Genomic DNA, 27,814 nt, shown 5'->3' with positions numbered 1-27,814 from the left:
CCACATTCTCTGTACAAACCTGTGTTTGAAGAGATGCTGGTGAATGAATTCCATTGCTTTTGAGCTTCCTGCCTTCCAGCTCATGCCCTAGGATTCTGACCTCTTCATCTTTCCAAACCTGAACTTTCCCCTTTCCAGTGGAATAAGCTATTGGGGATCTTTCTAGGACAAGAGAGGGATGTTCTGGAATAAGGGGCAGACTGTTAAAGGGAGAGAGCCCAGAAACACCGGTCAGCTCGGGGAATCAAGCCCTAGACAGCAGTTACCTGACTCTCAGAAACAGCTATGTGTGCTTGTCCAGGCCTAGGAGCACGGGGATCAGGAGACTTGAGAGACTACTCCACCACCCACTGCGCACCTGCAGAGGCTCCAGCAGGGGGCACCAGAGGGAAGGGCAGGGCCACCCAGGTCAGCCCAGGTGTCCAGTCGAGGGTGGGCGGGTGCACGCTAGAGGCGTGGACGCCACCAAAGCACGCCCCGGCCGCTCATAAGGAGCTGAAGGCCAGTGGCAGAGAGGAAGGAGGAAGAAAGCCCCGCTGCTGCTGACCCTCTGGGACCTAGAAGTAGACAAAATCCGCGCCCAGCCCAGCCCCAGCTAGCTGCGCCATGCGGGGTTCCAGCGTGGCTCTGTGGCTCTTCGTGACTCTGCGCACTGGTGAGACCCCGCCGCCCGGCCCTGGGAGAGGGAGCTGGGACGCGGGTCCTGGGTTCTCCAGCCACAACCCCCACCCCCAGCCACAGGAGGGTCTCGCGGGCTGAAAAGTGTGTCCTGAACTTTGTTTCCCAGGAAAGAGGGGAGATTAGGAAAGGCGCGAAGGACGACAGAGGAGCACTGTACTAGCACGACAGTACTAGCACTGACCCGAGCAGACCAGGATGTCTGGAGGGCTTCTTGGAGGAAGCGGCATTGAGCTGGGCATTGAAAAAGCGTAGGTAGCCAAGAGAGGCGCCGGCAGAGGCATGGAGGCGAGAGTCCTGGAATGCGGAGAGGTCCGGAGAGTGAATGCTCTCGATGCCTAGGAAGCCCAGGGAGCGTCTAGGAGCCAGAGAGGCTCTACTTTTTCCGGAGGGAGGCGGGAGAAGACTCTGAGAGACTGGAGGGGAGGCGAGAGATACTGCCCTGGAGGCCGCTCCAGGGTGCCCAGCATGGACAGAGGAGGGGGTGCAGGCAGGGTCTTCTCCTTTGGCAGTCCACTCCCAAAGGAGTCAGGATCCCTGACGCTGAGACTTGAGGTGGGACCTCCGGGGAGCTGCCCGGCTGCCTGCAGGGATCGCGGGCAGAGGCTGGTGAAAGGATGGCTTTAAGCCACTGCTCTGACCATCAGTACAGAAAATGGACCTGCCACTCCGGTCAGGGCCAGCAGTTGCCAGATCTACCAGGGTGCAGGTTTGGAGCACTGGAGAGGGGAGAGCAGTTCTACATCCCTGGGGCGGAGCTGGAGGAGGCCAAGAGAGGCAAAAGGGAGACTGGAGGAATCTGCAGTCTTGACCCTTCGAGTAGGGATGGGAAGCACAGACTGCCCTGGGAGGGTCCTTGCCTGGTGGAAATGGACCCAAAACCTCAGGGCAGGCCTGGCTGGGAGGGTGATTAGTGGAGGAGGCTCCCTGCTGGGCCCCTAGACTGGAGGCTCTCTGGAACTCTGACCTGGTCAGATCCCAGGACCCAAGAGGGTCCCCACCAGAGGAGGAGCCTAAGTGGAAGTCAACTGAGGACCCTGTATCCTGACTCTCAACAGAGGTTTACTTTCTAGCGCAGAAGGTATTGCCCTCATCTGCTTTCTCAGACAATAAAACAGGCTCAGAGAGGTCAAATAAGTTGCCTGAAGCCACCAGCTGGAGGAAGAGGAACTTGAGGCCAACCTGCTGACTCCCCTCCCTCCCCTTGTCAGGGGCCTGGAGCTTTGCCCACAGAGGGTGGGTCTGCGTGGATGTAACCACCGATGCTCCAAGGGGAACAAGTCTCCTCAGGGGGCAGCCACAACCATTTCCTGGTCTCAGGTCCCAGTTTATGATGGGGGCCCAGGGACACTGCTGAGGGTGAGGACCCAGTCCAGCACTCTCTTGCTAGAGGACACAAAGTCTCAAGAGGGGCAGGAACCAGCCGGTGCTCCTTCCATCCACCAGGCTGTGCTCCAGGCCGGGGAGGGGTGGGGGAGGAAAACCTGGCTGCTACACTGGGAGACCCTCCCTGGCCAATGCAAAGGGCCAGATGTCTGCCCCCGGGCAAGTGCAGGGAATGCATGGCCCACACATGGCTTTACAGGTGAGCCCAGCCCTTTCCTGGGCTGCCACACCTCTTTGTGCCCTAGCACCCCACAGTGGGAGGGCAGGGCTGTGTCGAGGAATGGCTATTTGTGCTGAAGGGTCCCAGAGTGGGCTGGGGCTGCAGGGGCCTGGCCTCACTGTTCTGCCCATCCCCAGTGCTTGGCGGGATGGAGGTGCGGTGGTGCACCATCTCAGACCCAGAGCAGCAGAAGTGCAGTGACATGAGCAAGGCCTTCCAGCAAGCAGGCATCCAGCCCTCTGTCCTGTGTGTCCAGGGCACCTCCGCTGACCACTGTGTCCAGCTCATCACGGTGAGTCCTCTCCCTTCCGTTCTGCCCAGACAAGAGGGCTGTGACTCAGGAGGAAGCACACAAGAGCTTCATTCACCGGGAAAGGTTCCCAAGTCCCCCTGCCAGGGCTGGGCGATAGGTGCGCCTGAGTTTCCCTGGTAACAAGGGCCAGCCTGTTTCCTGCCGAGGAGGGGCAGGCCAGGCACTGGGAGGCCCCGGGAGGGCCCTGCTCAGGCACTGGTGGGGAAAGGTGTCTGAGAGGCAGAGTTTCCTTACACAGAGCCCTTCTACATGGGGGACACGACCTGCCCCAGCCAGGGGAGCCCGTACCACAGACAACTCAGTGCCCCACAGCAGTTTCTCCCTCCTCCCTGGACTTTTCTAGAACAGGGCTTGTTTCTTTTCTGGGACAGTCCTGGGTGGGTGCGTGGGGAGTGGGAGAGATTTCCTGAGTGGTGGGAGGTCTGCTAACTAGCGCTGACAGTTAAGAGGCAGGACTTTAGTACAGGACAAGGTGTGGAGGGAGGCACTGGGGAAAGGAACAGGGCACTTGGATCTTCCCTCCAGTTCAAGCCCGGATATGCCCCCAGAGCAAATCCAGTCAGAGTCCATGTGGCCAGGGCTTGGATCCACCATAAGAGTGGAAAGCAATTATGTTGAATCATCATTCTATCATGACCCCATTTGTGTTTTTTAAAACGAAAAGGAATAAACTGAACTGAAGAGAGCATCTGTAGGATTCAACCTGCATCTTAGAGAGAAAACCCGGGAAACAGGTTAGCGGTAGAGACAAGGGGTGGAGAAACAAGAAAGTGAGGGACACTCACTTTTCACTGATTTTCATTTTGTGCTTATTTTTAGCTATGTGTTTCTATTATAGTGCTTAGTCGCTCAGTCGTAGCCCTCCAGGCTCCTCTGTCCATGAGACTCTCCAGGCAAGAATACTGGAGCAGGTTGCCATACCCTTCTCTAGGGGATCTTCCTAACCCAGGGATCGAACCCAGGTCTCCCCATTGCAGGCAGCTTCTTAACCATCTGAGCCACCAGAGTCCAATAAAATTAAAAATAATATAATTAGAAAAATAAGGCGAGCCCTTGGTCCTGATGAGGGGAGACCCCTGGGCCCTGGCAAGAAGGGGCCTGCAAGGCTGAGCCAGGATGGGGCTCCTGGGCCAGATGGAAGGACTGTGTGCACCCCCAGGGCTATTCGAGGGCAGGCTGGTGGGCATCCCCAAGCTCCTGGCTGAGCAGCCCTGGGGCCAGGCTGCACTGACCCACATGTTCCCAGCAGGCCCAGGAGGCTGATGCCATCACTCTGGATGGAGGAGCCATTTACCAGGCGGGGAAGGAGCACGGCCTAAAGCCTGTGGTGGGCGAGGTGTACGATCAAGGTCAGAGGGCAAGTGGGAAGGGTGGCAGGAGAGAGGAGGTCTCTCAGCGGTGTGTCATTGCTGGACTTGGCCCGACTCCATAGCCCCCGAGCTGGTCAGTGGTCCTGTCCCCAGAGTGTCCTGCCCCTGAGACCCGGGGGTGCCAGAAACACGCAGGGCTGACCTGAGTTTGTTCTTCCTCATGGGGAGCCCAGAAGCCCCTTTTCACCCATCAGCTCTTACTGAGGGGCTGCCCCACACCTGGTATAAGGCTGGGCATGATAGCCAGGTGAAGACGGCATCAGTGAGGCCCAGCTGCCTGCATCCCAGTGACCTCTGTGAGATACAGCAGGCAGTGGGGACGGGCCGGACAGGAAGTGGTGACCAGGATCTGCAGAGCCCAACAGACCATGAAGACCAGGGTTCTGTCCTTGCCGTCATCTTCTGTGACCCCTGATGCCCTCCACACGCCCTCCTCCGGACCATAACATCAGGACAGTGATCCCTGCCTTGTCACGTGGATTCAGTGAGCGGGTCTGTGTGCCCCTGACATGTGGGTGCAGTTGGGAATGTGGGTCCTGCGCTCACACCACACCTGCCTCTGGCTCAGCTGCTGGTTGGATCCCCTCCCCACCTGTCCAGTGCCTCTAGTCTCTCCAAGCCCAGCTCAGCTGTCCCCACCAAAGAGCTCCCCTGGGCCCTCCCACCGCTGCAAAGGCCTCTCCTTCCTGTTTTTCAGAGCACTCACTCACTCCACAAGGTCCTGTCCCCTCTGTCTGTCTTTTTTGTCCTCAGCACAACGAGTCCCCTGAGGCAGGCCTGGTCCGCATCCTTGTATAGCCCCGGTGCCTGGTACCCAGCACAGGGTCTTACTTGGTCACTTGATAACTGTCAGAGGACACAGGACACGGTCCAGCCCTGCAAACCAGCCAGCCTTTCCACTCAATGGCCAGAAACAGCCCTGCCTCGTGGGCCCCAGACACAGCTCTTCTTTTAATTAATTCAACATGTCAATTGAGCACCTCCAACCAGTCATGAGCATAGACTAGTAAACAAGAGAGCCCGTTCCTGCCCTCACAGAGCAGGAGTCACATGGTAAATAAACACCAAATGCTTCAGTTACAGATGTGCTGGGTGCTGTGAGCACAGTAACGGCCATGCAGGAGAAGATAAGGGCGATGGGCGACCTGCTGACATAGAGCAGCAGAAGGGCTTCTCTGGAGATGTGAGCTCTGAGAAAGGCCCAGAGAGGAAAGAGCTTGGTGCATTCCAGGAGCTAGAAAGGATGGCCACACTGGGGAGTCAGGGGGTGAGACCCGATGGGGCTACTTAGATTGGCACAGGCCAGCCTCAGGTGTGCAGGAAATTACACCAGCTTGGTTTTCTCGAACTTAACTTCATTCTGATCATGGGCATCTCGCCGCCCCGGGCAGCTGTGTGTGTGTCCGTGTGTGTGTGCTGGGATGCTCCCTGGTCGTCGGACCCCATAGAGGAGTCATCCCTGTCTTGTCTGAATAGCCTCTTCCGGGCAACATTTGGTCCAGGGGACTCTTTTGCAAGGCTTAGACCCTTGCCTGCCCACATGCACCCTATTCATCTGACAGTCATCAGGTGACCAAGTGAGACCCTGTGCTGGGTTGGGGGCTACACAAGGATGCACACCAGGCCCATCTTAGGCGGCTCACTGTGGCTATTTGGGATAACTCACTTGAGTGATTTGGGACCACATTGCTAGTGTTTCTCTTCCAGTCTTTCTATCCTCCCACCCCCGGCCCAGCACTGAGAAATCACTTTTTCTAATCTGGGGGAAGCCCCTGCCCTGCTCCCTCTGCTCCTCGCAACCACCCTTATTCCCATAACAGGACACCATTCCCTCCGTTCCTTTAGGTTCTCCTAAGGGCCTATACTTTTGGAAAACAAAAGACTTACAGGCTACTGCTGTTTTTGGTCTGGCTGCAGAGCTCCCTTGATGTGTGCAAATGTAGTGCCAGCTGGCTTGGGAAGGAAAAGGGGGAAATTAATGCATGAATTACCATCTCAGGATAATAGGTACCACCTGAGGCTGGCGGGGGTGGGGTCTTGTGATGACATGTGCATTGCACCCACTTGCTGTCTCAGTACTAGAACGGTGCACATGCGTGCGTGAGCACATCCACACGCACCCTTCCCCCTCCACCCTCCCGGGCAGGGTCCCAGCCTCTTTTGCAGCTTCTCCCTTGCCACCCTCACTACTCTCCTCTCCCCTCCTTCTAGAGATTGGTACCTCCTATTATGCCGTAGCTGTGGTCAAGAGGGGCTCCCAGGTGACCATCAACACCCTGAAAGGCATGAAGTCCTGCCACACGGGCATCAACCGGACGGTGGGCTGGAACGTGCCCGTGGGCTACCTGGTAGAGAGCGGCCGCCTCTCGGTGATGGGCTGTGACGTGCTCAGAGGTGAGGGCTAGGCCGCCAGAGGCTTCTCCTGCAAGGGCTCTGCATTTCCCCTCATAGGATACCCTCTCCCCAGGCTCACCTTCACGGCACCCTTTAAGGAGCAGCACAGTCCCCACTCCTCTGGGCCTTCGGGACACCTGGTCAGTGACCACTCCCTCCTCTCCTGCTGGCCGGCCTGGTGTTGCACCACTTACATTCCTGGTTGGTCGGCCCCTCCAGGCACTGGGCCCTCGTCCAGGCTTCCACAGCACAGCCAAGCACAGGGCCCACAAGAGGCCCACAAAGCCCACCTCGTAGGAGACGGTGAATCGCCCAGGAGAGCCTTCCATCTGCGGCAGACATGGTTGCTATTTCCATAAATGTGCCATCAGCTTCACAGGGTCAGAAGCTGTATTTTTTCAGGACTCAGACGAGGCTTGTACCCAGGAAGCTCACAAGTAGCTAATCAGAGCCCCACATTGATTCACAGGTGGTGAGAATAGGGTTGTCCTGCAGACGAAATGTGTCCCTGAGAGTTGGGTGAGGGCGGGGGTTCCCGGGGGGCCTGGCCGGGAGCCCAGAGCCCTGGTTCTCATGCTTTGGGCTTCTTTTCCCAGTCAGCCACGGGCCATTGTGCTGTGTCAATCTGAGGTGGCCTCCAACACGTCACAACTACATTATTATCAAACTTCCTTCTTGGGACTATAGCACACCTCAGAGTTTCGGGTGTCCCCAAACCCTGTATCCCTGAGCAGGCTGCCTCCTGGTTTGTCTGCACCTGGGAGAGCATGTCGTCTTTCAAAGCCCAGACTTTTCTGTGGGAACACGAGTGAAAACATTGGCTCAGCATGGCCTGCCCTCAGAAAGATTACACAATGAACTTCACTCTTCTCCCCTGCAAAATGGGGAGGTTAAGACTTACTACAATGCTGTGGTTTGGAGGACTGAGATCCTGCACACAGTGCCTTTGCAGTATGCACAGGGTGTGCGCTCGCTGCTGGGAGCTGCTGTTACTATGAGCTCAACTTTCATACCTCCCAGTGGGCTTCTCACAGTGGTGCACACACACAAACCCATAGACTACACACATGCGTGCTACCTCTGCCATCAACACACATACACAGATACTCTGCCCCCACAGAGCCTCATGCATAAGAACCTAGAAGCCATGTCCTCTCAAACAGTGACCAGGGGTGGGAGGTTTACCAGCCACTTGGCACATTTATTAAATATCTACTGCCCTGTGAGGACGCAGAAAGACTGAGAAAGGAACCCACCTTGGAAGAGCTTGGTTTAGCCAAGCACGATGCAACTGGCCCAGTGTAGTACCAGCGTTTGCTCACCCTGCATGGCACTAGGGTGTAGCTGGGCACAGGATAAATATTTGCCAAGAGGGTGGACTTGGGGCCCGGGTGCTTGAAGAGGCCCCCAAATCCTGCAGATCCTGACCCTCTTCACCAACCAGGCCTCCTGAACGGATCCAGTTCCCCAGGTCTGCTCAGACTGGAGTCTGCAGAGTCTAGCCTTCCTGACTACAGCCTGAGTGGCCCGAGCCCTCCCTGGAGGATGGGGTAGGGGTCTGATGCTGTGTGATTGACCCCCCTCTGTCTTCTCCCACAGCTGTCAGTGACTATTTTGGGGGCAGCTGTGTCCCGGGGGCAGGAGAGACCAGTTACTCAGAGTCCCTCTGTCGCCTCTGCCGGGGCGACTCCACTGGGGAAGGAGTGTGTGACAAGAGCCCCCTGGAGAGATACTACGACTACAGCGGGGCCTTCCGGTGAGAGGGGCTGGGGTGGGGCCACAAGCACTGGGAAAACACACCTCGTCATTGAATGGGCCCCTAGGGGAGTGGTGATGTCAGCTGCCTCTCATCAAAGCACCCTTTTTATAGTTCATGTGCCTGGTTGGTTTAAAAACCTCAAACCAGAATATGCCAGACAGGATTTACTCATAAAATCAACATGTTTGGTATATTTAGAGAAGTAAGGGCTCAGAGAGAAGAAAATGGCAAAAAGGGCCCTTTGCTGCTCCCAGATCCCCATTCTGGTGTCTGGGGCCAGCAGGGAGGATGCTGGAGTGGGGCAGTGTGGCAGGGACCCCCAGGCGTGAACTCAGGGCTGGCCTCTCTTTGCTCCTATTCAGGCTGGCCCTTTAAATCAGTGCTCCATGGAGACAGGAGTCTCTTAACTGCTTGTGGGGCCCTTCCATCTGTCCACAAAAAAGGAAATATGCCTGGTGGGGGCTGGCATGGAAGTCTCCTGGTTCTTTCTCTCTGGTTACAGTGTTTCCATCTGGAACCCCAGTGTTTACACCCTACGGTGTAATAGGGGAAATGAAGTTTGGGGCACAGAGGAGAAATGGTTCTTGGTCCTCCAAGTCAGAGACTCACCCACCCTGCCTCTCCTGGACACATGCCCCAGTCCAGTCCCGGCTTGTTTGCTGACTGTAGGGACCTGGGCAGCCCCTTTGCCCAGGGGCCCTGACCTGCCTCCTTCACTGGGCAGTGACAGATGGAGGATCCATAAAGTCCTGGGCCCTTCCACACAGGGTTGTTGATGTGGCTTGAGAAGGTCTAGCCCAATCCCCTGCCTTAGGACAGAGTCATCTTCAAAACATCCTGAGCGTTAAGGCTGCCGATAAAGCAGCTGCCCTATGAGCACCTGCTCCTTTCAGGCCCCAAGCTCAGCTGCACAGAATCTACATGGATTATAAAGGATCTCTCTCTAGGGGAGCTGCTTTCTCATCCCTACTTTAGAGGCAATAGAGGTTAGGAAGGTTCCACAATTTGCCAAAGCCACACAGCCACACAGACTGGGGAACTGGAACCCGGGCTGCATGACTGTGAAACCCATGCCTGCCGAGAGCCCACCCAGCACAGCCCAGGCCAGACCTCCCGAGGCGGAGGATGGCAGCTGGACCCCAGCCTGCCTTATTGCTTCCACCTGCGCAGGTGCCTGGCAGAAGGGGCCGGGGACGTGGCCTTTGTGAAGCACAGCACAGTGCTGGAGAACACAGATGGTGAGTGGAGGGGCTGGCCCCCAGCATCGGGTTTCAGGCCCCGTAAGCCTCCCTGATGGAAAAGAAGAGCTGGGTCTCACCAGTGGAGCTTAAACTGCTCTGCGCACAGGGGGGCTGAGGAGCCACTCTGCCTGCTCTGATACATATCTGGCCGTGGGTTCATTTTCCTTGTGAAGATTGGGTTCTGCTTTTGAAAAAAAAAAGTTTATAAACCTCTGCGTTCAGTTAAGTTCAGTTCAGTCACTCAGTTGTGTCCGACTCTTTGCGACCCCATGAATTGCAGCATGCCAGGCCTCCCTGTCCATCACCAACTCCTGGAGTTCACTGAGACTCACGTCCATCGAGTCAGTGATGCCATCCAGCCATCTCATCCTCTGTCGTCCCCTTCTCCTCCTGCCCTCAATCCCTCCCAGCATCAGAGTCTTTTACAATCAGTCAAATCTTCCCATGAGGTGACCAAAGTACTGGAGTTTCAGCTTTAGCATCATTCCTTCCAAAGAAATCCCAGGGCTGATCTCCTCCAGAATGGACTGGTTGGATCTCTGTGCAGTCCAAGGGACTCTCAAGAGTCTTCTCCAACACCACAGTTCAAAAGCATCAATTCTTCGGCTCTCAGCCTTCTTCACAGTCCAGCTCTCGCATCCATACATGATCACAGGGAAAACCATAGCCTTGACTAGACGGACCTTTGTTGGCAAAGTAACGTCTCTGCCTTTCAATATGCTATCTAGGTTGGTCATAACTTTTTTCCAATGAGTAAGCGTCTTAATTTCATGGCTGCAATCACCATCTGCAGTGATTTTGGAGCCCAAAAAAATAAAGTCTGACACTGTTTCCATTGTTTCCCCATCTATTTCCCATGAAGTGATGGGAGCAGATGCCATGATCTTAGTTTTCTGAATGTTGAGCTTTAAGCCAACTTTTTCACTCTCCTCGTTCACTTTCATCAAAAGGCTCATTAGTTCTCTTCACTTTCTGCCATAAGGGTGGTGTCATCTGCATATCTGAGGTTACTGATATTTCTCCCAGCAATCTTGATTCCAGCTTGTGCTTCCTCCAGCCCAGCATTTCTCATGGTGTACTCTACATGTAAGTTAAATAAGCAGGATGACAATATACAGCCTTGATGTACTCCTTTTCCTATTTGGAACCAGTCTGTTGTTCCATGTCCAGTTCTAACTGTTGGTTCCTGACCTGCATACAGGTTTCTCAAGAGGCAGGTCAGGTGGTCTGGTATTCCCATCTCTTTCAGAATTTTCCACAGTTTATTGTGATCCACACAGTCAAAGGCTTTGGCATAGTCAATAAAGCAGAAATAGATGTTTTTCTGGAACTCTCTTCCTTTTTCTATGATCCAGCAGATGTTGGCAATTTGATCTCTGGTTCCTCTGCCTTTTCTAAAACCAGCTTGAACATCTGGAAGTTCACAGTTCACGTATTGCTGAAGCCTGGCATTAGGGATGTATTGGGTTATAATCATTTAAAATTTTGATGATAATCTAAGGAAATCTAAGAAAGTAATTATTTAAAGAGTTGTCTTTAAAGATTGCAAAAAGACTGATAAGAGCAAAAGAGTGGTATTGACATAAATGTGCAAAGTAGTGAAGTAATATGGCTTTAATTGTCCCTAGTGAAGGAAAACGGGAGTGGCAGATTGAAATACCTAAATGATGCATTTGTCTCAGGGGAAGGCCAAGCGATCCCCCAGAATTCTATTACAAAGGTTTTGTAGCAGTTTAAAAATAGAGGAAAGTTGAGGAGTGGAGAGAGAATGACACTGAGTAATTGTTGAGAGTGCTATAAATTATCATGCAGTCATTAAAAATGACCTTTATGGAGTTTTACAAACTATTACTTTCTTGGTTTTTTGGTTTGTTTTTAAATAGCTTTGGAGTGAATAGAGTGTTTGTGATCACACAAAGTATCTTTTTCCCTCCTATTATCTAGCAACGGTTTATCCTCCTCATTTTAAAATTTAAAAGTCATTAAAATATTGTTATGTAGGGCCATCTGTGGTATATTTTATTGCATGAGTTACAATCCTTAAAATTAGTCTTATTAATATTCCTGTTTGGTGTTGATATTCAGTCTTATAAAGGAGTTTTATGGAAAGCTTCCAGTAATGTGGAAAAATATTTTTAAATAAGTGAAAAAAATATAGGATGTAAAATTGCTTACCGTGTATGGCTTTAACCATATTTAAAATGGTTAGAGGATAGAATAGAAAAAAAAAACATGGAGGAAAAATACCAAAATATTAATAGTTGGAGTGGTGGGGGAAGCTTCGAGAATTTGCCCTCTTCTATCTGGGCCATGGTTCTGGAAAATTTTGTCGGGGTTTGTTTCCACCATTGCCCTATGCTCGGAACTAAATTTAGTGCCAGATGGTGGTGGTGAACTCCCGATATATTTCTCTCTCATCCTCGGTTTCTCTTACTTTCTTATTCTTTTTGTCTTTAATAAGCAGTTCTGTTTATATGTGTTATTTTATTATCAGATATCTCAAATCCTTTTTATTAGAAATTGGTGACAAATTTAAAATGTAAGTAAATAGACACAGTCTATAGAGACACCTGATTTTGTACAGTGCAGCCACCAAGCTCCTCTTCATTCTGAGTTCCGGTTCTCACCTCCTGGTATGATTCTGGGTTCTCACTTCTTGGTGTGGTTTTGGTTCTCACTTCCTGTAAGGGTCGCTTTTCACTGTGTGTCTGTGGTCTGTGACACCCTAGGCTCTCCCCAGGCCCCCTCCCAAGGGTCCTCCCCGATGTCCTCACCAAGCCCCACCCAGGACAGGAGTTGGCTCATGACAGGATTCCCATCTTCCCAGGGAAAACCCTGCCCTCCTGGGGCCAGGCACTGCTGTCACAGGACTTTGAGCTGCTGTGCCAGGATGGCACCAGGGCTGATGTCACCGAATGGAGGCAATGCCATTTGGCTCGGGTACCAGCTCACGCCGTGGTGGTCCGGGCCGACACAGATGGAGGCCTCATCTTCCGGCTGCTCAATGAAGGCCAGGTGAGTTCAGGGCACCCCACACAGCTTCTTGGGGTGGCAGGACCTTCTCATCTTTCACCAGGGTGGGAGCTCAGAGCCATCCAGGGGCTGCACCAGCCAGAGCAGGGGCAGGACCCAGAGGCAGAACATACAAGCAAATAAACAAAATGACTAAACAAATAAATGTCAAAGTACACCATTAATTAAATGTGGTGTATAATGTTTTACTGATACCGCTGCATAGAACAGCAGCAAGTTTCTGCCCACAGGCCGCACCAGCTTTGGTTAGTTTTGTTCATCCTGCCACCGAATTCGGCCCCACTGCTTGTGCTCAATACCATTGCACACCTGAGCCTTAAGCCATGTGTTCAGTCAGCTGAGTGTGAAAAGGCAGAATGCACTGGGGAGTGCAAGGGAAGGAGAAAGCTCATGCAGTCCTCAGAGTGGGTGCCTGGCCTGCAGGCACAGGAAGAAGGAAGCGGGAGCTGAACTAGGAAGAAAGGATTCTCCCCACAGTACATCATCAGCCCCCACCCCTGCCCCTTGACACACAGCGTCTGTTCAGCCATGAGGGTAGCAGCTTCCACATGTTCAGCTCTGAGGCCTATGGCCAGAAGAACCTGCTATTTAAAGACGCCACCTCCGAGCTGGTGCCCATCGCCACACAGACCTATGAGGCATGGCTGGGCCGCGAATACCTGCATGCCATGAAGGGTCTCCTCTGTGACCCCAACCGTAAGTCTACCTTTCTCTTCTCCTGCTGGCCCCAGCCTGACTATGGGTGTGGTCAGGCTTGCTGGAGAGGTGGCCACAGGAGGACACACACCCCAGGAGGTGTGTGTGCTTCTTGGCCTCAGTGGGAACCTGTTTCTTCCACCTCCCTGCCTCTCATGGTTGGGGAAGAAGCATCTCTGGAGTCAAATGGCAGCACTGTACCCTGGAAACCCTACCTGCTCTGGGGGGTGGGATCCAGAACCCCAGGGTCTGTCTTGAAGGGTCTCTGCCCCTCCACCCAGTATTTGTCAAGTCCTGTCTTTCTCCCTCCACAGTGGCTTACTCCTCCCACAATGCCCCCATCCTCCCACAGTGCCTCACTCCTGCCACAATGTCCCCATCCTCCCACAATGCCCTCATTCTCCCACAGTGCCTCACTCCTCCCACAATGCCCCCATCCTCCCACAGTGCCTCACTCCTCCCACAATGCCCCCATCCTCCCACAGTGCCTCACTCCTCCCACAGTGCCCCCATCCTCCCACAATGCCCTCATTCTCCCACAGTGCCTCACTCCTCCCACAATGCCCCCATCCTCCCACAGTGCCTCACTCCTCCACAATGCCCCCATCCTCCCACAATGCCCCCATCCTCCCACAATGTCCCCATCCTCCCACAGTGCCTCACTCCTCCCACAATGCCCCTATCTTCCCACAGTGCCTCACTCCTCCTCCTCACCATGTGGCCATGGCCCTGGTTCTGGCGCTGTTTCTCATCTGGACCCTTACAGTAGTCTACCAGTGACTTCATGCCTCTAGCCCCCACCCCCATGTATCCACCACCTACAGCCAGAGAGATGCTGTGCCTCAAGGCTTCTCACAGCCCCACGAAAGGGATTCTGTCCTCACCTTTCTGGGTAAGAAAACAGGATCAGATGGAGAAATAACTTACCTTTATAGCTAACCATGGAAAGAAAGAGCCAGAATTTCTCTTGGGTCTGATTCTAGGCTCTTCCTGCTTAGGGCCAGCCCCTGATGCAGGCCAGTGTGATCACATGCTCACACCCACACAGGACTGCCCCATTACCTGCGCTGGTGTGTGCTGTCCACGCCTGAGATCCAGAAGTGTGGAGACATGGCTGTGGCCTTCAGCCGGCAGAGGCTCAAGCCAGAGATCCAGTGTGTGTCAGCCGAGTCCCCCCAGCAGTGCATGGAACGAATCCAGGTGGGAGCTGGGTCCAGAGGGCAGATCCGCCCAGGTGGGCAGGCAGTGGCAGTGCCTGGGATGGTCCTTACTGGCCCTCCCTCTGCCTACTTGGTCTGGAGGATACAGGGCAGCCTGAGTAGAAGAAAGTCTCCTATGACAATTCCACAGAGAGAGGGGAGGAGGAAGTTGCCACAGGAAGCAGCCACCACCCCTTGGCGAGGGGTAGGGGAAAGGCAGGGAGAAGGGGGCTATTTCCCTTGGGGGAGCCTCAGAGACTCCTCCCTGCTAAGCAGGTGGGTCAGGAGCAGAAGGACCATGGGACTGGCCCAGCTTGGCACTAATGACCCTGTGGCCTTGGTCAAGTCCTTTTCCCTTTCTGAGTCTCAGTTTCCTCTTGTGCACATCGATGGGTGGCATTGGGTCATCATTTATTAAACTTCAATGCAATCAGAAATACATTTTACATCACAGTCTAGCACACAAAAAAGTTTTCTTTCAGAAATAAACCTGTAAAAATATATATCCCCTGTAGAGAGGTATGAAACCAAACAGTGTTCACCTTTACTAAGTACAATGTATGCTAATAGTTTCTGTGTATTCTATCCTAGTCTCATTTTTTTAAGCTTATCGTGGCCCATTAAATTGATTAAGCATTCATTAATATGCCTGCCACCTGACCCTGGTCTTGAGACCCATTCAGCTCTGTCCTGCTTTGCTTCTATGACTGGAGACTGAGGCCAGGAATGGGAAGCAGTCCCATGGCCCTGCAGTCAGGGCTGAGGTCCTACTGAGGTCACAGGGGTCTCCTCTGCTCCTGGACTGCTTCCTTCCTGTTTTTTTTAAGATCAACTTCAGGCCCCAACCCCATCAGAGTGGGGCCTGATGGTGAGGAGCTCTTTTCAAGGTGGTCCTCAAGTGCAGACCAAGTCACATGCCCTGGGGTGTCCACCCTGCCCCAGCCAAGCAGCACATTGACTTGAAAAGAGGCAAGCGAGCAGGAATGACATGGGGCCAGGATCATGACACTAACAATCTCATAAGCACTCACTTCCCACGTACCCCGCACTGTGCTAAGCCTTCATGTGGGTGATCTCAGTTAATCCTTATGACGACACTTGTGGGGTGGGTATGACTACTATCAGAAGTGGAGACTGAGTCTAGGGGAGGCTGAGGAGGTAACTTGCTCCAGGACACCCACGTCAAGGGTGGGGGAGCCTCTCTCCCCAGAGGTTGCCTGGAGCCTGGTATGGCACTGAGGGAGGAGAGGCCAGCTGGAGTCAAGGAAGGGAGATTCAGGGGTTGGGACTCTTCTTTCCCAAGTCGCGGGCAGGCTGTCCTGTGGAGGAGTGGCTGGTTGCAGGGGGCCCAGACCAGGCAGAGCTGCAGGGAGCTTAAGCTCTCTCCAGGAATAATTCCTCTCTTCATCTGAGCTCACAGAGGACCACGGGAGGAAAGGGCTGGCATTAGGGGGGTCCTGAAAACCCCAGAAAAAGGCTCAGAGATCCTCAGTTCTAACTTCTAAGGCTCTCAGAGATGATGTCCAGTGTAGCTCTAATATCCATTTCCTGCCTGACCACAGTGACCCAGGCAAGCAGGGGTCAGCTGGCCTGGCCCCTGGGCTGTGGTTTAGGGTCTGGGTTCTTCCTCAGCATCGCAATGTGTAGAAGGTCTAAATGGGAGGGAAGGGGTGCCCCAGAGATGCCCCACTAGGCTCAGAATATCAACATCACTGCCTTTATTCTGTCATCATAACTTCAAGCCTCAGCTCTGGACCGTGGGGGGCACCTTCCTGGGGTGCCGATGTCCCCTCTCTCCCTGGACCACCTCTTCCTTGGGGTATGGCTTGATTATCAGCTAATCTCTTTGCAGGGTCTGAGGAGCCACCTGTCCAGAGGCTTCAGAATGGACAAGTGGGGATGGGGCACAGGTGACCGGAGGGCTCTAGAGGCTTCTGAGGGGGGACGGACCTGGGCTACTCCTGAGGCAGGGCTCTATCCTTCCACCCTGGAGCCTCCTCCCGTAGACCCTGAGACTGTCTTCTTTGCAGACCCGGCTCGTTCACCCATTCACAGGCACATTTGAGAAGCATGTAAAGCACTCCTGCTGTGTGCCAGTCCTTGGCCAGGTTCTGGGGGTGCAGTACAATGCCCAGGTCCCTGAGGCTGGGGAGCCATGGGGAGACCCACATGGAGTGCAAGAGCAGGCGCTGTGCTAGGTTCTGCTCAGAACAGGGTCTGGCAACAGGAGACCCTCAGAAAACATGTGCTGCAAGATTAAAAGACACCCATGAATGGGAGTGCTGATGCTGGACGGTTTCAGGCCTCTGGTCCTCCAAGCATCCTTACAAGGAGAGGAAGGGGCAGATGGGACAGGATAGGGTTCCCAGGGGAAGGGAGCCTGAGGCCAGAGTTCCTGAGAGACCCAGCTTTGGCACCTCTGTCAGATCCTGACACCCAGAGCTGTCTGGGGACCCACCTCAGCTTGACCACTCTTTCTGTCCCCTCTGCAGGCTGGGCAGATTGATGCTGTGACCCTAAAGGGCGAGGACATTTACACAGCAGGGAAGACATATGGGCTGGTCCCAGCAGCCGGGGAGCACTATACCCGTGAGTGCAGGTGCCAGCCCATTGGCCCCAGTGGGGAGGTGGTTGATTTTTTTTTTTTACAAAAACTTCTCTAAAAAGTCTTTCTCCCAGTTGCTGTCTGTCACAGGAAAACCACTCTGGCCCCAGGAACAGTGTACCCACCCAGTCACTGGAAGCCTGGCAGGCTTTAGTGAACTTTCTGTGAAGGGTCAGAGAGTAAACACTTCAGGCTCTGAAGGCCACATACAGACTCTGCTGCATGTTCTTTTTTTAAACAACACTTTAAAAATATAAAAATTATTTTTAGCTTGCATCCCAGGCTGTACAAAAACAGGCTGAGTAATTTGCCAGGGTCTGAACTAGAAAGCCTCCTCAGCCTCTTCCATCCAGACCATGTGGCTCATGGCAGGTGGCCCTGGGACCCACCTTCCTGTCAGCTCATGAACACCTTTTCAATGGCCGGGGCCCAGGTGCTCTGTCCCTAGGTCTACTGACCTCAGGTCCACTCCACTTGGACATGAGAACTCTCTCATCTTAGGGAAAGCGCATCTGCAACCTCAGCTATGCCTCCACTTTTCTCCCAGAAGGTGAGAAAAATACCACCTGAGTGTAAGGAAAGAAAGAAATTCTTCTGGTTTCAGCAGTTGGAGCTGCTGAAAAGTGGAGCCCCACAGGCTGCCCCTCAGCAATGAGGGGACACGCACAGGTCTCGCTGCCAGAAACGCTCTCTGAACACCCGCCTGGCTCTTGGCCTGGGCGCTGTTGAGCCTGGGCAGCCAGGGGAGCAGTGCATGGGGCCAGAGCCACTGCTCTGAGGTCAAAGCAACTGGAGGGAACAGATTGCAGGCTCTGGCCTGGCTCCTGCTCAGCTGAGGCCACTAAGCACAGACGAAGGGCCTCACTGGTGTCCCTTCCCCCACTGGTGTCCCTTCCCCAGCGGAGGACAGGAGTAACTCGTACTTCGTGGTGGCTGTGGTGAAGCGGAACAGCTCCTATGCCTTCACCCTGGATGAGCTGCGGGGCAAGCGCTCCTGCCACCCAGGCTTCGGCAGCCCCGCGGGCTGGGACATCCCTGTGGGCACCCTTGTGCAGAGGGGCTTCATCCGGCCCAGGGACTGCGACGTCCTCACAGGTACTGCCCCCCGCAGACACACACACGTGCAAGCTCTTCTTGGGGGTTCACTGGGGTCAGGGCCAGTTCTGAGGGTTGAGGTCCTCTCCCAGCAGGACCCCAGAGAAGGCAACCCCAGAGAGATTTCCTCTTCCTTTTTGACGTGCCCCTTGCTCTCGGGAAGGTTAGGGAATATTCTTGGCCACACCCAGGACAATGGTGTCTGGTTCTGTGGAGGGTACCCCTACCCACTTACTCAGAGTGGAATATTTTCAGTGGGGCGGGGAGCAGGCCAAGTGCATTGCTCAAGGCCTGGCTCACACTGTCCTGGCTCACAGGCTGTCTAGTCCAGTTACTGGGCATCTGGGGGACCTTGTTGGGAAGTGGCCAGCCATCTATATAAGTGCTGAAGAAGACACGTTTACCCAGCACCTACCATATGCCATAGGCAGGGCCCTCCCTGGGTGTTAAATCATGCACATTCATGGTGCAAGGAAGGCAGGAGGAAGCTGGCTGAACACACACCTCTGTCCCGGCTGGCACGTTGGAGGAAAATAACACATCTTTTTTCTAACCACCCACACAAGCACATGTAAGGTGTTAGGACTGGCTGCTCCCACTCCCAGACAGCTGGGCAGTTGCTCTGACTGCAACAGAAGAGTTTATGAGGTAGTGAGTTCCCTGTCCCTGAGGGAGTTCAAGGGAAGGTGGGTTCTCTTATTTAGACAATCTTTGCATTCCCCCATCCCCGTGATCCTCACAGGAGGGGACGTGCCGCTCTGAGCTGAATGGGCAGGAGCAAATGGGTGGCCTGGAGCCATAGCACCAGGCAAGGGGGGCAGATCGGTGGGGGAGCAGTCACCCTCTCTGCCATGGTCCCTCAACACAGCCCTCTCCCTCTGCCCCAGCGGTGAGTGAGTTCTTCAGTGCCAGCTGTGTGCCTGTGAACAACCCCCAAAACTACCCCTCCTCACTGTGTGCACTCTGCGTGGGGGATGAGCAAGGCCGCAACAAGTGTGTGGGCAACAGCCAGGAGAGGTACTACGGCTACAGTGGCGCCTTCAGGTACCCGGTGGGCTGGGGCCGGGCGGCAGGGGAGGGGTCCTGGGGCCAGGGGCCAGGATGGGACCTCCTGCCAATACCTGTCTTGACTTCTTGTGTGGCAGGTGCCTGGTTGAGAATGCAGGGGACGTTGCCTTCGTCAAGCACACGACGGTCTTTGACAATACAAATGGTATGTGTCGGCCCTGGGACATGACAGGGCCAGACTGGTAGGGCTCTTCCCCATCTCCCGCAGAATCCAGCACCAGATGTTCCTGGCACTGCAGGCCAAGTGGCCCAGGGAAAGACTGAGTCTAGAAGGCTCTGCCCCTTGGGGAGCCCAGGAGCCCAAGGGCCAAACAGTAAGAACAGGCCTCGGGCTACATGTCCAAGTGCACAGGCCACCTGACAGTCTATGTCTCTGGAAGCCAAATTCCCATTCTACCAAAATGGTAGCCACTCAGTCCGTTTGGAGAAACCCCGTCCAGGGCGTTTACATGGCACCAAGGTGTGTGGGTTGGGTGGCAGGGACCGCTCGCCCCAGGGTCTTCAGTTCACATTAGCAGCTTGTGTTTGTTCCCGAGCGCGTCAGTGCCGTGCGCAGGGAGGTCACCGCAGCCCCAGGGTGCGTGAGGCAAGGCACGCCCCCCATTCACATCATGAGGTGGTGTTTTTCTCTGGAGTTGCCTTCCTGGTCTCCACTGAGGAGAAGAGGCCAGGAACTCTTCTCCGGGGCCCCAGGCCCCCACCTGAAGTTCTACTGGGTTGCAGGCCTGTACCTGACTCCCCTGCCCTGTTCTGTTCTCCCTCCTTGGGGAAGGAGAGAGAAATGGATTTTGCATTTTGAAGACTGGAAACTATTTCCCTTCAACATTTTTTGTTTGCGTTTTCTGTATGCCCTGCCTACACCCCAGGCTTTGCAACCCCAAACACTGGAAGCTAAGTCTTCTCCACTCTCTCCTAACACATCTCTTCCCAGGAACTCAGGGCAGAAAGGCAGAAGGCCTGAAGGGGAGGTGGAGATTGGTGAAGGGAAAACAAGATATGCAGGGAAAAAACATCAATCAGTATTTCAAAACTCAGATTCCACCATGCCTATGGAAAGTCACTAAGGCTGAAAACCAGTTGCCTCAACAGAGCTGGAAGGGTTCCAGCTCACCTGCCAACCACCCACCAACAGCACTGGGGGTCATCCCCCAGAAGGAGGGAGCAGTGAGCCCTGCCTGGGCCCAGCCTGTGCCCTCTGTGTCCTGGGCTGGGGGTTCAGGGAGGAGACGGGGCCCTTGTGAGGTTCACCTGCGGAGAGGCACCCACTTCCCAGAGCCACTCAGATTTTTTTATCTCTTCTCAAGGACCCACCTGGAGTTCCTCCTGGAGATAGAAAGGCAGTGTATACTAAGTGAATATACAAAGGCACAAAATAATGTGATTCCCGAAAGTAGTGTTTGTCAGGAAGCCTTTGGACCAGCCACTTGCATCAGAATTACTGAGTTACTGGTTTAAAATGCAGATTCCTGGGTCCCATTCTAGCCTACCTGATGAGATTCTTTGCAAGAAGGGGCATTTGAAATTGCCTCTTATAGATCAACAACACGTGATGTTTTATTCCGTCTGGCTTGAGAATTTCAGCTGTTAGGGGAGAGTCCATCGTACCCTCAAGCCTGAGACCTATGACACAAAGATGGAGTTCTTTGCCTAAGAGTGATTAAGAGCCTGTTCCTCCACCTGTAAAATGGGAGTGATTATATAGTTCATTGCTACATAGTACATGCTTCTTATTCCCTACAAATAACATTATAAGCCCAGCTGGGTTCTCTCATTCTGGTTATAGATAGAGCAGAGCAGTTGAAGAGTGGAGAGGGTTGGGGAGCTGGCCAGATATCACCACCTCTCCCCAGTCAAGGACTTGGGGTCCCTGAGGAGAGCAGTCTGTCTATCCTCTCCCCCACTCTGCTTCGTCCCTTCAGGCCACAGTTCTGAGCCCTGGGCTGCTGAGCTCATGTCAGAGGACTACGAGCTGCTGTGTCCCAATGGGGCCCGGGCTGAGGTGACCCAGTTTGCAGCCTGCAACCTGGCACAGATACCATCCCATGCTGTCATGGTCCGTCCAGACACCAACATCTTCACTGTGTATGGACTGCTGGACAAGGCCCAGGTGAGCGAGGGCAGGAGCTGCCCCGCTGGGTGGTTTGCAGGGTGGGGATGGTGACAGAGGCGAGCCAAGCCCCTCAGTCACCTCAGTCTACCTGGAGCAGACTTCAGGAGAAACTGAGGAAATTCTAGGGAATTTCTCAGAAATTCTGTGAATGTCACTTAGTCAAGGCCATCCCTCCAAGCACTGTCCCCTCTGTCTCCTGTGTCATTAATTTTCCCTTCTCAGCCAGACCATTCCCACCAACATACAAACCTGCTATTACTTCTGCTGCTGCTGCTGCTAAGTCGCTTCAGTCGTGTCCAACTCTGTGCGACCCCATAGACGGCAGCCCACCAGGCTCCCCCGTCCCTGGGATTCTCCAGGCAAGAACACTGGAGTGGGTTGCCATTTCCTTCTCCAATGCATGAAAGTGAAAAGTGAAAGTGAAGTCGCTCAGTCGTGTCCGACTCTTAGCGACCCCATGGACTGCAGCCTACCAGGCTCCTCCGTCCATGGGATTTTCCAAGCAAGAGTACTGGAGTGGGGTGCCATTGCCTTCTCCGGCTATTACTTCTACCATCCTGTAAAAACAAGTGAACCTTCTTTTGGTCTCACATCCCCTTATAACCATAACCCCACTCCCATTTATAGCAGAATTCCTTCAAAGAGCCATCTCTAGTCTGGAATCATCAATTCCTCCTTTCCTGACCTCTCTTAAGGATGGAGACTATTCCAGATAGGCCCCTCCAGGTGCTGAGACTGCCTTGGTCGAGGTCTCACTGGCCCGTGCTGCTACATCCCGTGGCTGTTTCTCAGTCCATGTCTCCCTGGCCTCTCAGCAGCACTGGCTGCAGCTCCCTCTTCCTGAAGTTCACCGCCCTCCTGAATGCAGTTTCCCCCATGCCTGCCTGGCTGTCCCGCCACCTCCCCAGCCTCCCCTCCATCCCCTTTGCTGGCTCTTCCTCATTTCCCTGGCTGGTAACCACTGGAGCACCCCAGGCTTCATCCTAAGCCGTCTTCACTGTCGCACCTATACCCCTATTGATCTCATCTAGCCCCATCGTTAACTACCATCCGTATAGTGATGACTGCTAAGTGTACATCCTCAACCCTGCTTCAGTCTCACCCTTTAATCTCAATTTGGCAGCTGCCTATTAGACATTTCCATTTCTAACAGGCGTCTTGACCTGAACAAGTCAAAGTTGGACTCCTCTTTTTCCCTCCATCTTCCCCACTTCAGTGAATAGCAGCCTCAGACTTCCCATTTCCTCAGGAGTCAGGTCAGACTCCTGTCTTCCTGTCATGCCCTACTTCCAGTCAATCAACAAATTAACTTTCAAAACACATCTGAAATTTGAACACAGGCCATCTGACAAGACTGCCCCAGGTTCCAAACCTTCCCCTCTACACACCCCCAACCTGATATAGACTGAAATTGACCTCATTTCCCTCCTTCCATAAGCACCACAGACTTGCAGAGCCAGCTGACCCTCCAGGCCAGTTCCTAACCTTGGAAATGATGTTTAATCTCATCTTTCCTATGGAATCCCTCTGTCTCAGAAGTTCTTAACTCTGGGTCTGTGGGCTTCCCCAAGGTTCCCGAAACCCTCTGAAGTGATGTGGGGGAAGAGCCCTGTATGGATGTGCACTTTTCTGGGGAGAAGGCTGAGAGCTTTCATCAGATCCTCACGAGGATCCATGAGTACCCCCAAAAGATCAATAGCCACCTTACTCTTTCTTTCCCCTTTGACCAGTATTTGAAGGCTGAAGTGGGCATTTGTCCATGCTCTTCTGATGTCCTGTATTGTATTCCTCATTTCTCACATCCCTTCTGGCCTTTTTACTGACTGTCTCAGGGCAGGAGCCATAGCACACTCACCCTGAGAACCCTCAACAGGGAAGAGAACAGCTCCTCAAGAACTTCTTGAGTGTGAGGAGGGTGGGTTAGTAAAGGATATTCAACTTACCTAGTACTTTCTTAGTACTGGTATCAGAAGGAATGGCTCTCTTATGAAATCATTTTGGTTGGGGATAAAGGATACCCATAAAAAAGAGTGAGAAAGCCTGGTAGAAAAGGATGAGAAATGCTGAGCAGACTTAGCAGACCCCTCAGTAGTCTCACCCACATCCTCTCTCATTTCTGAGTTTTATTCCTGTGAAGGCTCAGGCTTCAATATCCAAGAGCTAGTTTGGTGTGATGTTTCTGGATGGCTGTCTTACTGTGGTGGCTCTGGTCATCTCTTATTCCACATCAGCTTTGGTGACAGAGGTCATTGAGTCGATGATTTTAAAGCAGAGTCTTGGCACCTGACTGTCCTTGCTCCTTGGTGCATAAAGCAATTAATGGCAAGTGATACCCAGGTGACCATTTGTAAGCCCAGGTGCAAAGCTGATCTGCTGTGTGCTTCCAGGACCTCTTTGGAGATGACCACAATAAGAATGGGTTCAAAATGTTCGACTCCTCCAGCTATCATGGCCAAGACCTGCTTTTCAAGGATGCCACCATCCGGGTGGTACCTGTGGGAGAAAAGACGACATATCGTAGCTGGCTGGGCCCCGACTACGTGGTGGCTCTGGAAGGGATGCTGTCTCAGCAGTGCTCAGGCACAGGTAGGGCGGGCTGGCAGGGTCACACCCCACAGAAGAGTGGGCACAATCCCTGGGCATCCTCCCAAGCCTTTCTCCCCAAACCTTGAGTGAACCGAAGGGCGCTCTGCATCTTTGCAAACGATCAAGATGAAGTGCCCTGAGAGGGTCTTCAGTTATAGCAGAAACACTGGCTGTGGAATCCAGACAGACCTGGATAATGAATATAAATGTTAAAAATAATCATCCAAAGAGGATTCAGGCAACTGCATAAATATACATGTAGTGTAATTTTGAAAGAAATGAATATGTAAAGAAACCAGGGGAAAGAAAAATTATAATAGGGTAGCAAGAGGGAGCCTGGAGTGAATTTAGTACACAAAAATACACTCCGTCTAGTCCTGCACATGAGTGGCAATGGGCCACAAACACAGCTCCTGGCACTTCAAGGCCCTTTACTGTCTGTGTTTAATCCCTCAGTGACCTCGGCCTCCAGGGTCTCCCTACTCCTGCTGCTGCTCCCGCTGGCCCTCACGGCCAGCCTCCTCCAGCCCTGCCTCTGAAGCATCTCTGGGCCAGCCTTGCCCTCCTTTGGAATGGAAACCTATTCAGAAATCTCTCTAAATCGGGCTGTTCTCCTCAGTAAATCCGGTTAACACTGCTCAGAGGAAAAAATGTGTGATGGGAAAGGAAGCGTGAAAAACCATAGAGCTCCTCAGGGCTGCAATTCCGACACTGAAGTTTCTGTGATTGCTTCAAAGTGGAATAAAGATGAATGTTAAAACAAAGTGCCCCCAACTGGACTGAGCGGGTCCCTCCTGCTGGAACCCAGCCTCTGCCTCCCAGGCACCACCTGTCCCTCCGCTACCTGGGGTGGCGCGCTGGCCCGCCTCCAGTCACGCCCCACCCACAGGCTGGCACAGCCGCTTCCCTGCAGGTCTGCAGGCTCCCACCACGCAGATCCTCACCAGCCTCGGGTTTGGAAAAGACCGGTTGCCAAGGAAACAGGCTGAACCTGAGCTTCCCACATGGCCCTCTCTGCTGGAACTCGCCCTGCTGAGCCGCCCAGGGGGGCCTGGTGAGATGACAGGCCTGCCGGCCCCTCCCTGCCAGTTACCACCTCCTCCTCTGGGGAATGGACACCGCACCCAGCACCTCCCATCAGCCCCCGCTCCGTCTGTCTCTGGACTCCAGCCTCCCTCGTGAGGATACTGTGTGTCTGTCTGTCCACTGAGGCAGTACCTGATGAGGCTGGAGCCAGGCCCTCCAAGGAGGCAAAGCTTCTGGGCACTCACAGCCCTTTGTCCTTGTCTTCTGCGGCTTGGCATGGCTAGGACCACCGGACCCCTAATTGTGCTGGGCTGGGAAGGCCAGGGCTGGACCCTAGGGATGAAGTCCTCAAGGGTCCTGGGGCAACGGAAATGCTTCTCAGAATTTTTACTAGGTAGGGGGCTTGATGCAGGGTTGGAGGTCTAAAATCTTGCCTAAATACCTGTCTGTGTAAGAAGGGCAGGCCTCAGAACAAAGTGTGATCTGTGTGCCCTGCCCTTTGGTGGTTCAGCTGCACCAGGCTCTGTCCTGAGGCTCAGCCCCGCAAGCAGAAATCCCCACTCCTGAGTTTCCTCCTCTTAGGCTCCATCACAGTTTACCCTCTCCTGCTCTGCTGTGATGTCCACCGCTCTGGAGCTGCTCCTGTACCTCTGGCAGCAGTGGTTTTCTCCAAATTAAAGGGTTCAGCCTTCGGGGCTACCCAGTGATCTCCAGGCGCTCAAGTGTGGGGGGTGCCTCTGAAGAGCTGGGGATGGGGAGATGCCATTCTGTTTGTCAGAGGAGCCTCAGGCCAGCGAGGAGCTGAGGGGAGTCCCGGCTCCTCAGGTGTGAGCACAGGGTCTCTTCCTCCCAGACATCCTCTGACTGGGCCCGAGGGCCACTCATTTCAGAGGAAGGCTCCATCCTCCCCATCCCCTTCAAATCAGTGGAAACTGCTGGGAGAGGGTCTCTATTATCGTCATGGTTGTTTGGAAAGCAGGAAAAAGTTCCCCAACTGCCAGCTCTTACTCTGAAATCTGCTCCCTTTAAAAAAGTAAAAAGAAGAAACGAGAGCAAGCCACCTTCGTCAGCAGGCTGGGAGCCGCGTGGGCCTGGAGCTATTTGCATCTTCATCTGCGGGGGCCTCGGGGATGCTGATGACAGGCTGGGCTCCCAGTGCTTCGCCCCCACCTGTGGGCGTTGGGATGGATCCCTTCCATCCTCAGTGGAGAAGGAGGCCACTGGCCGTGTCCTGGCTATGGTCACACCATCCTGAGGAGTCCTGGCCTCCACCCCACTGTGAGAGGCCAGAAGGAGCCGGCCTCAGCTACCAAGCGTGTACCCTCTTCTCTGAAGGAGCAAAATAATTCTTCTCTGACTTGATGATTGTTTGATTTCTTTTTCTTTTTTATTTTTCAAAGGGAGATTTGTGCAGTGAGGAGTGTATTACCATGTGGCCATCCTGGGCCAGTGTGCTGCCCAGGGTGTGACACTGTACTGTGAGCCCCTCAAGGTGTGACCTGCCTGAATGCTGGGTGGCTTCTGACTGTCAGGTGACAGCAAGGAGCCACCTCTGTGTTAGCACTCATGAAAGACGTTGGTTTGTTCTTTCAAATAAAGCCAAACAACCTGCACTGGCTGAGGCTTGGATTCTGATAGAAACTGCTGATGATGGTTCACTTTTTTCTTCTTAGGTGGGCAGAGGTCTGCAAGCCCCAGGTCACCCCCTGCCTCCCAGAATGACAGATTCCACTCAGAACCTCAGTCAGGAACCAGTCCGAGCCTCCATCCAGCGAGGCCCACAGCTCCCTTCTCTAGTATGGACTGGTTCTCTGGCCTCAGCCATCCCAGACATCCCAGCTGACTCCTTCCTCTCGGCCTCTTGGGCGTCTGTTCCTCTGGGAACCAGGTGCAGAGCAGTGCAGTCTTCTCCACCACCCCCTGCCCTTCGTCTCCAAAATAAGTCACCCACACCATTCCTTTGGCAAGCTGGCTGCTAACTCACTGGAGGAAGGGAAGGAGGGGTCAGTCTTCACAGTGAGCACTCTCCGGCCTTACTTAAGTGTGGCAGGTGGGCTGGTCTTGGCTGGTGCCCCACACTCACTTGGGAAGTGGAGGTTCTTCGTGCTCCCCTCTCCCAGGGCTCCCGCCCTTCATTCTTCCCCAAGCCTGCCTCTTCCCTCCCTCCCTTCCTCCATCCCTCCTCACGGCCACCTCACAGAGCTGGGACCCGGCTCCGCACGGCACCCAATCACCATGAAGCCAGGAAGTCTGGGGTCCTGGCAGCAGAAGTTGATAACGTCTCTGTACCACATGGCTCGGGTTTGGCCAATCAGCTGTCTTGATGCTGTCCCTGCCTCCCCTAATCCCTTGGGGGAGTTATTTAAATTCAAGCCACAGCTCCTCCTCTAACCAACAAACAGAATAATAATACCCACCTGACGAGGTTGATGTGAAGATAGGATATTTATACTATATGTAAAACACTCAGCACTGTGCTTGGCACATAACAACAGGTGCAGGAGATATTAACTATTGCTACTGCTGTTACTCTGGGATCTGGATTTGGGGGCTTAAGTTTCAGATTTCTGGGGGAGAAATCTGGACCCAAAGTGGGTCAGGTGACTGCTGCTGGACCAATCACCTCTGGCCACAGAGGCCCCAGAGAAAGACGAGATTAAAGAATTGTGAGCCGGGAAGCCACTCACCTCAGCTGGTTTAGGTGACATTTGGCATTCGTTGAGCAAACATTTATTAATACCCACTATTAGTACCCCTAGACCTGGGTTGGAGAAGGCAATGGCACCCCACTCCAGTACTCCTGCCTGGAAAATCCCATGGATGGAGGAGCCTGGTAGGCTGCAGTCCATGGGGTTGCTAAGAGTCGGACACAACTGCGCGACTTCACTTTCACGTTTCACTTTCATGTATTGGAGAAGGAAATGGCGACCCACTCCACTGTTCTTGCCTGGAGAATCACAGGGACGAGTGGGCTGCCGTCTCTGGGGTCGCACAGAGTTGGACACGACTGAAGCGACTTAGCAGCAGCAGCAGCA

The 27,814-nt window shown here is 53.7% G+C and overlaps 1 protein-coding gene across 2 annotated transcripts; it reads left to right on the top strand.

Moving 5' to 3' along the window:
* Positions 1–374: 374 nt before the first annotated feature.
* On the top strand, positions 375–26,392 carry MELTF (melanotransferrin). 2 transcript variants are annotated; one of them, XM_059885953.1, is made up of 16 exons: positions 375–655; positions 2,422–2,576; positions 3,844–3,946; positions 6,179–6,361; positions 7,961–8,117; positions 9,291–9,358; positions 12,189–12,376; positions 12,910–13,090; positions 14,139–14,290; positions 16,782–16,878; positions 17,795–17,989; positions 18,877–19,033; positions 19,135–19,202; positions 20,977–21,164; positions 23,555–23,753; positions 24,210–26,392. In XM_059885953.1, exons 1-16 carry the CDS (start codon positions 607–609, stop codon positions 24,290–24,292), a joined length of 2,223 nt encoding a protein of 740 aa, XP_059741936.1. In that variant the 5' UTR covers positions 375–606; the 3' UTR covers positions 24,293–26,392. The 2 variants fall into 2 exon arrangements, with proteins under 2 accessions (XP_059741936.1, NP_001179241.1); NM_001192312.2 differs by having other exon boundaries at positions 475–655; positions 3,847–3,946; positions 24,210–24,292.
* Positions 26,393–27,814: the final 1,422 nt, after the last annotated feature.

The sequence above is a fragment of the Bos taurus genome, chromosome 1, assembly GCF_002263795.3.
Source record: "Bos taurus isolate L1 Dominette 01449 registration number 42190680 breed Hereford chromosome 1, ARS-UCD2.0, whole genome shotgun sequence".
NCBI classification, from domain to species: Eukaryota; Metazoa; Chordata; class Mammalia; order Artiodactyla; family Bovidae; genus Bos; species Bos taurus.
The sequence above is the reverse complement of the archived record's forward strand: the minus strand, read 5'-3'. Positions and strand labels throughout refer to the sequence as shown.

Excerpts from the sequence above, each read along its gene's own strand:
- MELTF (XM_059885953.1), top strand. The coding sequence starts at position 607 with ATGCGGGGTTCCAGCGTGGCTCTGTGGCTCTTCGTGACTCTGCGCACT. Across the intron at positions 3,947-6,178 it reads GGGCGAGGTGTACGATCAAG|AGATTGGTACCTCCTATTAT; the intron begins GTCAGAGGGCAA and ends CCCTCCTTCTAG. Across the intron at positions 19,034-19,134 it reads GGCTACAGTGGCGCCTTCAG|GTGCCTGGTTGAGAATGCAG; the intron begins GTACCCGGTGGG and ends CTTGTGTGGCAG.